This window comes from Pteropus alecto, unplaced genomic scaffold, assembly GCF_000325575.1.
Source record: "Pteropus alecto unplaced genomic scaffold, ASM32557v1 scaffold166, whole genome shotgun sequence".
In the NCBI taxonomy this organism is placed as follows: domain Eukaryota; kingdom Metazoa; phylum Chordata; class Mammalia; order Chiroptera; family Pteropodidae; genus Pteropus; species Pteropus alecto.
In genome coordinates, this window is record NW_006439757.1 from 9,343,951 (window position 1) to 9,354,682 (window position 10,732).

Consider the following 10,732-nt stretch of genomic DNA (forward strand, 5'->3'; position numbering starts at 1 on the left):
AAATGTAAATATAATTCATAAAGTGGCTTAATGGTGTTAATTAACTGTAAATGATGTTTCTTTTAATAGAAATGAATCTAAATGGCAGTCCATTGATTTACGTTTGTAACATTGCATTAAATATTTCACACATACCAAGTGTTGACATTTTCGGTTGTCAATATACGTTGCTCTGTCAAAGTCTGAGCTTACAGATCTCCAGCAGTTTAAAATAGTTTATTTTCTTTTAGGCGTTTATCTAATTCATTGTAAACACTTAATTTCACGTGAGCAAGAAAACAAGCATTGCCTGATTATGTGCTCAGCAACACGTGTGTCAAAGCAGGTGAATGTGATAGCGGAGACTGGAGTGTTGAGTAGTTAGTGCTCGGGAGGACCTTTCAGCAAGATAGTGGGCAAATCGGCTGCTTTCTTGCTGGCCCAATGCTGGGCTGCATTTCCACACTGATAGATATTATCGTTATTGGCACAGCTGAGTGTGAACAGAAGATCCACAGTCCAAATGGCTTCATCACCAGTCCCAACTGGCCAGACAAGTACCCGAGCAGGAAGGAATGCACGTGGGAAATCAGTGCCACTCCTGGCCATCGCGTCAAATTAGTAAGTGAGCACATCATTCTTTTATTAAGGCGATTGCCCGTGTCTTTCTTAGCTGGGACATGGACGTGAAATGAATGTTTATTGAATTGAACAGAATTTGTAGTCAGGTGGAAAATATTTTCATTCTTATGCTTTCCTGCTAACACTAAACAAACCCCTGATTTCCAAGAGCAAGGGATAGTGGTGGCAGCCATGTAGTTCTCATACAGTGTTCTCATCCTGGATGCTTTAAAAGGCATTGCCAAGTTACTGCAAAGCAGAAGGCTCTACTTGCTAATGTGTTATTGGAAATGATATTTCCAAATGCAGGTAGTAAACAAAAGAACAAAAGAATCAGAAATTCAGCAAGACGGCAATAAAATTACTATTCACTTAAACACAGCATAGTGAATGAATCCCACTGGCTGTGTCAATTTTTTATGCCTCATATACAGAACATATATATATTTTATAATAAAACTAATTTTGTTTTGTGGTTTGTGGAGTATTATTTTTGCATAATATATTTGCCCTCTTTAGATTGATATATTGTTAGACTTCTCTCAAATTCAAATATGAATGTAATGTTTCTCCTCTCATATTCTTTGAGTCTTGAATTCTGTCCTGGTCATCTGATAGTATATATTAAATTTTATTATAAGCTGCAGAATACTTGAAGAGTATAACTTTTAAAAAGTAATATAAATATTTTTGCAATTTTCTGTAATGTGCTGTTGTTAAAGCAGGGGGAATGCCAGCTAGCACGGCTCAGAACTAGGAGGCTCAGTCTAGGAGTCACCATAATAAAGGAATAAAGGGTAAGAGATTGCTTTGAGAATGAGATTACCAGTCCATGTTAGCTTACTGGACCAATCCAACCATAAAGTTAATTTTAAATTCTGCTTGAATCCTTTCTTTTTTTTGTGATATTTTTGGCCATTAAAGAAGTCTTATTTCTACGCAGCATTATAATAAAATTAGAGACAGTCACCAAGACTTTCATATTCCTATTACAGAATTCCTTCCAATCATATTTGTAAAATAGTAGCAAATGACTTTCCAGAGACATCAGTTCATTCTGGCCACTCTTTGGAAGGATGCAAGATGCTAAGATGACAGCTCTGTAGGAACTTGATTGCCTTCCAGTCCTGTCCAAGGTCCTGATCTAGAGAATTACTCTCTGAAGCTCGTGGGCTGAGTGAGATATAGAAGCTGTGTTCTTTTCAGCGGTGCAGCTACTAAGGGAGTTGGATTTTCCTGAAGACTTTATTTTTGTGTGTAGATCTCAATTTTTTTTTTGTATCAAAGTCTTTGTCTCTGAAGAATTTCTTTTTATAGTTTGCGCAGGGTGCGTAGTGTCACTATTTAAAGATATTTCATTGGGTATAGAACTCTAGAATGACATTTTATTTTTCTGTCTGCACTCTAAACACTTGATTTTATTATTTTCTTGCTTTCATGGTTCCTAATAAGTCTATCGTAAATCTTAATTTTGTTCCTGTGATGTAATGATATTTTTCTTATAGCTGCCTTCAACATTTTCTTTTTATCAGCAGTTTGATATAATGTATCTAGGTGTGTGTGTGTGTATGTGTATGTGTTCAGTAAACTGTCTTTCTCAGAATTCTCTGAATTTCTTGCATTTGTATTGTGATGTCTGATCATGAATTTTTGAAAATTCTTAACCATTGTTTCTTCACAAAATTCTCTTGCACTTTTGTCTCTCTTTTCCCTCTAGGATTCAAATTATACATATGCTAGATTGTCTCTTATTATTTATAACTCTTGGATGCTCTATTATTTTTTGTCACTCTATTTAGCATTTCCATTTGAATTGTTATTATAGTTCTCATGTGTATCAGTCTGCTCAGGTTTCCATGACAAATGCCACAGACCGAGACTGGCTAAAACAACAAAAATTCATTTTCTCACAGTTCTGGAGGCTAGAAGTCCAAGATCGAGATGCTGGCAGGGTTAGTATCTGGTCAGGCCTCCTCTCCAGGCTTGTCATCGGCGCTTCATTGCTCTATCTTCACATGGCCTTTCTTGTGTGTGTGTGGAGAATGAGCAAGCACTAGTGTCTCTTTATCTTCTCATAGGGACATGAACCTTATGGATAAGAGCCTCACCCTTACTACCTCGTTTAACCTTAATTATCTCCCTAAAGGACCTATCTCCAAATGTAGTCACGTTAGGGGTTTGGACTTCAACATAAGAATTTAGAGGTACACAAATCAGTCCATACCACGATCTCTGTTGAAATTTTCTGTCTGTTGTAGCATGTTGTCTGAATTTTTACTAGAATCTTAAGTATATTAATCATAGTCCCTTGATAGTTCAAACATAGAGGTCACGTTTGAGCCTATTCTATTGATTATTTTCTCTCTTAACAGTTGTTTTTTCTTGCCTTTCTCTGTGTCTTGTAATTTTTTTCTTAAACGCCAGACATGTGGATAACAGTAGAGACTTTACACTGGAAGTGAACTCATCTCTTCTGTTAGGCTATTAGTGTATGTGTGTGTATGGAAGGGGGTGTTGTTGAGTGAATTTAGTTGGTAATTAAGCTGATCTTTGAGTTTTCTTGTTCCTATGATTATCTTCAGTGCACCACTGCCTTCAAATTCTTTTGTCTTAGCTTGGAGGCTGAAATTTCAGAGGCATTTTCTCAATGTTTCTCCATTATATTTAGCCTTTGTTCATCTTAACCGTGAATCGTGTCCCTCTGCACATGTTCTTCCCTCCCTCAGTGGTATACTGCAGTTGCTTGTTACTTGGCATTTGCCAGGCTGGTGATGATTGAAAAGGGTTCTCTATTGTTTTAATAGAACCTTCCACTTTAGACAGGCTCTGTATTTTTAGGTCTTAGGGATTTTTAGGTCTTAGGCCTTTCTCAGTGGTCCTGTCTCCTCTCTCCATGGCAGCCAAACTCCATCTTATATCTCTGGTCTGGGACAACCAGAGCACCCACACATGCCCATTCCAGCATGGTGGTCTCAGGACAGCCATACACTTTACATGGCAGCTCTGGGTTTCCAAAGAGAGTTTTAAGAGGCCCAGAGGAACACCTCAGTAGCCCTGGAACATTATCTCTGCACATTCTATTGGGAAAGCAGATCATGAAAGCTGGCTAAGATTGCAGAGAAAGAGAACTGTACTTTCTCTCTCAGTGGGAGGGGTAGCAAAGCCTATGCAGCCATCTTTAATTTCACACATATATTTAAACATGTAAGATTGCACAGATTCAGGAAAGTAAAGGCAACGCAAATGAGTTACTGCTTATTACTCTCCTGACAAGTTTGTGCTATGTTAAGTTTCAAATGTGTAGCCAAAATACTATGAGGATGTAATATACCACCTGGTATACAGACAGAAAATATTTAAAGGTGATTTTTTTTAAATGCCACAGTAAATACTGACTAGTAATATTAAACAGAATTTGAATACAGTAACTAATTATTTTATACTACATAATAAACATGCTCGTTAATTTTTGTCCCTAAATAATAAATTTTCTATTATAAAGCTAAATATGAGAATTATGTAAAGTTGTATTTATGAGTGAATTTATCAGTTCTTGAGAATTTTTGTATTCTTACATATATTTGTTTTGATATATGCTGTGATCTTTATAAAACTAGGGAATACTATCTTCATATAAATATAGTAAGCTGAAGAGCTGGGATCCAGAAACCCTGGGAGCATGTTTTAAAAACAGTTCTAAAATAGGCACTCTCTCATGTGTAATTCTAAAATTAAAATATGAATTTTCGTTAAAAATGTTCTCCAAGTAGTAAAATGTAGCTTGGCTGGGCACATCTTGTATCTCACAAGACTGTACTTGGGCTAAGCAGCAGTAAGAACTATGTGTGTGTAGTACCTAATGGGTTCAAAGTGGTATCTGGATGTTATCTCAGGTTGGTGTCATAAAGGACACTTATAGATAAGGAAGCAGGCCCAAGCCAGTTTAGGTGACTTGGCAAGTCTCTAAAGCTAGTAGTCATCTAAATATTTTCAAGCCCAGGCATTCTGTCTCTACATTTAATCCTATTTTTCATTAGAGCATACTGTATCAGAAAGGAAAGAGATCCATAGTTGCTGTATATGTACACATATGTAATAATTTAAATGGAAAACAACCATATTAGTAAGACAAACTTATAATGATTAACTAAAACAAAGATACAACAGAGAAATGTGGAGGGATTAGGAACATGTATTTTTAAAAAGAAGATGAGTCTTGATCATAGCACTTCCACTTACTAGCCACGTTATTTTAGAAACATCCTTTTAAAGCCTTGATTTCTTCATCTGGAAGTTGGAGCTGATATCCACGAATTGTGTGCATGTTAAATGAACTTATATATAAAGTATTTAGCACAGTGCTTTATTACATTCCAATGAATGTATATTTAAATAGTAATCATAATTATGATAAAAATTGTTTTTTGAATAATTCAAACTTTGTTAAAGTTTTATGTAGTCACATTAATTTGAAATTTAATCCTAACAATTAAAAATGTAGCTAATGATGACTTGTCAAAATACCTTTTTCTGAAGGGCCAGGTACTACATATGGACTTTGTAGACTATGTTGTCTGTGCTGTAACAATTTAATTCTACCCTTTTAATGTGAAAGCAGCTGTAGACAATGCACAAATGAGTGGACATGATTGTGTCCAAAAATAAAAGTTTATTTACAAAACCAGGCTGCAGGCCAGATTTGCCCTGCAGGATTTAGTTCGTTCACCCAAGCTAGGAAGGTCAAGGGTAAAAGAGTTTGACATCATGGAGTCCTACGTTTGCGCTCATTTTCCTAAAAAAATCACAGAGAGTGGGAACGTTTGGCCTCACTTTCTCTGGTACGCAGAATAATTTTCCCTCCACCAAAGGTGTTCATGTCCTAATCCCCAGAACCTGTACATATATCACCTTACATGGCGAAAGAATCTGTGGTTAAATTAAGGATCTTGAAATGGAGAGATTACGCTGGAATGTCTGAGTGGGCCTGATATAATCACAAGGGTCCTTCCAAGAGGGAGGCAGGAGGTCAGAGAGGAGAGAAGATGCTCTACTGTTAGTTTTAAAGGTGGAGGAAGTGGACATGAGCCAAGGAATGAGGGCAGCCTTTAGAAACTGGAGAAAGGAAGCAGATTCTCACTGGACCTCTAGAAGTCATTGGCACTGCTCACCCATTTTAAGACTACCAACCACCACAGTATTAGGATAATAAATGTGTGTCGTTTTAAGCCACTAAACTGTGGTCTTGTCTTACGGCAACAATTGGAAACTAATTTACCAACATTTACCTTATGTTTATACGCATGTGTGTTTAATCATGAGACGATGACTGCATGACAATAGCTATAAAGTAAAAGAAACCTTAGTTGAAAGATACTTGGAAAAACTCTTCTTACTAGAAAAAGGATAAAGTTCTGAATGAATAAGGACAAAGATTTATTTCTGGCTTCATCCTGTCTCGGTTCTGAGAGATGCAACTGATCATTAAATTTTGGGTATTTTTTTCATTATTTTGAATTACTATTCATTAAAAACAAAAAATAATTTCCAGGCAAAGGAGCATACAGCAATAAGCTAATGTTCTTATGCCATTTTTATTTGATGTATCATATCCCAGAGTTGTGTTAAGTTATATAGTTGCAATTTACAGCTTCATATATGGGATATTTAGAAAACAAAAACACCCCCAAGTGTTATAGAATTTTCTACCATAAATCCACAAAAAGTGTATTTGATCACAGTTACAAAGAACTCACGAAAAAGAAAAGGCCTTGTAAATTAGAAGAGTGGGGTTTGTATTCCACTGTGCCATTTTTTCCAGTGGCCTCTAATTCTTCCAATATCTTGTGGGAAACCAAATGACAGTTCTTACCAAAGACAGGAAAAGGCTGGACTCGGGAGCTCTGAATCTTATTTCACAGCTGCTCAAATTGCATCAGTCTCTTTAATTCTCTTAGTTGAAACGGTCACCCTAGCTAAATTTTATTTCCGCATCAAGCACTATCATTTTATTATCTTGTCTTTTGTGAATATATGTAGTGACTCTGAAGGGCCTTATCCTTTAAGCAGTGCGTGTACTTTCAATAAAAGAGCCTCCATAGATGTTCGTGTGAGGGGGTTGCATACGCGGGCCTGGCTGGTGGCCAGTTACATAGATTAGCCTTGCTTGGGTGTTCCAGAAACACATGGTTATTCTTTCCATAGCCTCAAATGAGAGTTCAATTTTATTTCTTTTGAGTGGGACTCCTTAATCTCTTAGTTTGTCTCGTGGAAATGCATTAGGATTTCTGACTAGAATTCACAGTTATTCACTCTTTCTTGGTCTTTCTAAAACATAGTAAGCTTAAAATCATAGAATATAATCATGGAATGAGTAAGATGTAAGTGTTTGAATACCAAAATGTCTGTAAAGTCTTAGTATAAATGCTTAATAAAAATATTTAAAAGTCCCCAGAAAGAGAGCAGTGTTTCAGTAGAAATCAGAATTCCTTAACAGCTCCATACATTAGCTTTGCTAGCTGTCCTGTCCTCATTGTGAAGTTGAAGGACCTTTTGGCATCTAAGTGTCTTCTGTGGGGCATTTCTGTAGCATCGGTCCCTGGTGGCTGAAAATCTTCACAATGTGCATTACTTAGATATAGCAATTCGTGGCTCAGCATGTGTTATAGAATAAAGTAATAAATTGTGTATCTCGCTTTATCTTTAGAAACTCAAAAATATTTTAAAAGATTTTCCAGTTTCCCAAGGGCTCCTATAATACCTTTCAATGGCCTAGAAATATTTTGTATTGAGGCAATGTCATTATGTATGGAGGTCTCTCTATGTAGATGGCTCTATATTAAGGGCCAGATTTATGAGATCTGAGCATGTGAGTTAGTCACGCTTTGGCTTGTGTGTGGTGGAGCGTTTGGGCTAGGCTGACTGCTAGAAAAGGACCACCCAATCTTTGCAGTTGACCTAACAAGCTGCTACCAATTCCAAGAGGAAAATTCATTAATACTTTAATGAATGAGGGTTACTTGCATTGCTTGAGAATGTGTCAGCTACAAAACCCTTGCCTAATTTGACTTATAGAGTCAGTCTGATTCCATTAGTAATTTGATAAAAAGCTGAAGCCAGTTGGCTCCAGACCAGGTGTCAGTATGCCCCCCAGCCCACCAGCTCAATGCCACTTTGTGTAGTGTTGCTCTGCTCTGTAAAACAGATGTTACGATTTATTCCAGACAACCTGCATTTCATTAGGGAGTGAAGTAATCACTTAGTTATCTCGTTCACTTAGTTTTCAATGGACCAATCAATGGACTGAACATGTGTGGTCTGTAAATTCTGAATCATGCTTAACTTTCACTTAAAGAATATTCTTTAGAATGTCATTGCCCCTATTTTTAATTTTCTCTTCTACATGGTAGGTTTCTCTGCTTTTTATATTTATAGATGAATGACTGTAAATTACATTCAAAAGAAAATTACTTGACATGCAGTGGTTTTCAGATATTTATTTTTCTCTTGAAATAATACTGATCTTATAATTCAGAAAATTGATTTTATACTTCATAAAATACTCTGGGTACAGTTAAGCCAATTTTCTCATATTGGTTTCTTAACAGTTACAAATTGGTATTAAGACCATAGATGTGTACACAAGGATATGAGAAGCTGACTGGATACCATCTCATGAGAGGCAGAAAACTAGCAGTTTTGGTCTGCCACTTCTATAGCGTTTCCACCCATGGGGGTTGGCCATAAACATGGGCTAGGTGGGTAGGGAATGAACAGGCTTATCTAGAATTCCGCCAACCATCCATTCAGGGTCTTTTGTCTGCCATGGACCATGTCAACTCTACTCCACTCTCTGCCACTGGATTACAGAGATTAATAAGTGACAAACTCCTTCAGTGATCACCTACTTTGAATGTGGCGTATAAGGATAATTAAACTCTAATAAAATCTCCTTATTCACTATATTTTCCTGCACTTTTTTGCTTATTTGTTTTCAATGCAATTCTTTGTGCTATATTTAATCTTTTTTGCACTATCCAGTGTCTTTGGTCAAATGAAGTGAATGTTCCTTTTTACCCATATATGATTATAACGAATAATGACTCTTTAATGCTTATTGGTTATAACATTTTAATTGATATGTTTTATAAATTGGGGTGCAGTAGAAGGAGAAGAGAGATCAACCCTCTTTCTTTTCTTTTATTTCTTCTTTAAGTACCTTTCATTTTCCTTTCTCCTACTCCCTAATTAATATAAATTGTTTCTCTGATTTCTTCCCTTACGCCTCCAAGTCAGAAGCGATAGTAGACAGTGGTATGCTATGGAATAGATAACTGTGGCTAGTACTGAGCGAGAACCATTTTTAGTCACTTTTTCTTTCAAAATTCAAAGTATATGTCTTAATTAAACTGAGAATTATGATCACATCACAAAATTGCATTAAAGAAAATGTTTATAAAAAGTTTAGTGCAAATATTTTATGCTGCAAGGATTTTAGCAAAATTAATGAACTTTTGATTATATTTGCTCAGGTTTATTTTCTTAATATATTTTTAGCTTTGCTCTTTAGACTTAAGTAGTAGTGATAGTTTAATTCTTGAATATATAATGGTTTTTCTGGAGAAAGGAAAAGCCTAATCAGCAATAGCAAATAACCTAGAATTCCTGGAATTATTAATACTTTGGAAAATATTATTTTTAGTTCATCTCAATAAAACTTTTCTTTGTGATATTTAATGTGTTATATGTTTATTGAATTTTTATTTAAGAATTTGGTAAGACCTACACATAAAAATTACTACCAGGTAAATTAGGATGATTCTTAGTTAGCAAAACATGCTTAACTTTGCAAGACTCCAAATATTAAAGTAAATGTACCATTTGTCTGAAAAGTAAATAAAAATAACGTAGTCTAAAGTCACATTACTGTTCTTTAATTATATGGATTGTAAAATCTAAATAAATACATACATAGTGAAAATTCTCTTTAGTTATTATATTAAGATTAACAGCATCAATTTTTTGTCAAAATATAATAATTACTTTATGAGGTTTTCTTCTCAGTTTAAGTACCCAAAGGTAGGATGATGTTCAAAAGTTTATGGTCATCCAAACCAGAAGGAATCAATTTTTTAATATAATTGTTTAAAATTTTCTGATGCATTCAGAAATTAAATGCAGAATAAAATATCATTTTGTTATTAAAATCTGTCTAAATTCTGTAGTAGATTTAATTACAATAGCAGAATTTGTTATAATAGTCAAATAGTAGACTTTCATTTGGAGTTATTACATTTTTCCCCTCATTATGTTTTCCTAGAGCTTGTACATTCTATTGTATTCTATTCTATTATCTTCCAATAATGTGCTTTATGGATTAAATCATTTGTTTTGCTTGATCATATTGATCTGTATTTCTGTTTCAAGTTCAAATAAAAGAACCCATTTTGAATATGTGTGTGTGTATTTTTTTTTTAAATAGGCCTTTAGTGAGTTTGAGATTGAGCAGCATCAAGAATGTGCTTATGATCACTTGGAAGTATTTGATGGAGAAACGGAAAAGTCACCAATTCTTGGACGACTGTGTGGCAACAAGACCCCAGAACCCCTAGTGGCTACTGGAAGTAAAATGTTTGTTCGGTTTGTCTCTGATGCATCTGTTCAAAGAAAAGGCTTTCAAGCTACACATTCTACAGGTCAGCAAATTAAGACCATCCTTCTCTTTTCTGACTAAGATCCAGGTTTTTCCTCCTGTCAATGCAGTGGATCCCATAACAAGATCATAAATGAATTTCCAGGCACAGCAGAAGAAATCTCACTGAAGCCCTGTGTTAAATATTTGAGAATCACGTAGCATCCTACCTAAATATCTTTGTAGTTGATAAACATTTAAGAAAGAAACCTAATAGTTTGGACTGATTCATATTCAATGCAGTATGATAAAGTAGAACTATTTCTAAACATTTCTGTAATGTATTTTATATTAACTCTAGAAGTTCAATTTATATAGCATATTTAACAGATAGAAATTTATGGCTTGGTATTCAAAAATTGTGTTCTTTAACACTTTACCTGGTTAGCTTGCTTTCACATTAATATATTTTTGTAAATCAAATTTGGGACTTACCTCTCTCTG

The 10,732-nt window shown here is 35.1% G+C and overlaps 1 protein-coding gene across 6 annotated transcripts in view; it reads left to right on the forward strand.

Annotated features, from left to right (window-relative positions):
* The window catches only part of TLL1 (tolloid like 1), a 166,832-nt gene that overhangs the window by 146,412 nt on the left and 9,688 nt on the right, over nucleotides 1–10,732 (forward strand). For all 6 annotated transcript variants that reach the window (XM_025050406.1, XM_015593281.2, XM_025050409.1 and 3 more), the window contains 2 exons: nucleotides 473–600; nucleotides 10,079–10,292. In XM_025050406.1, the coding sequence (XP_024906174.1) occupies nucleotides 473–600; nucleotides 10,079–10,292 (342 nt within the window). The remainder of the gene's footprint in view (nucleotides 1–472; nucleotides 601–10,078; nucleotides 10,293–10,732) is intronic.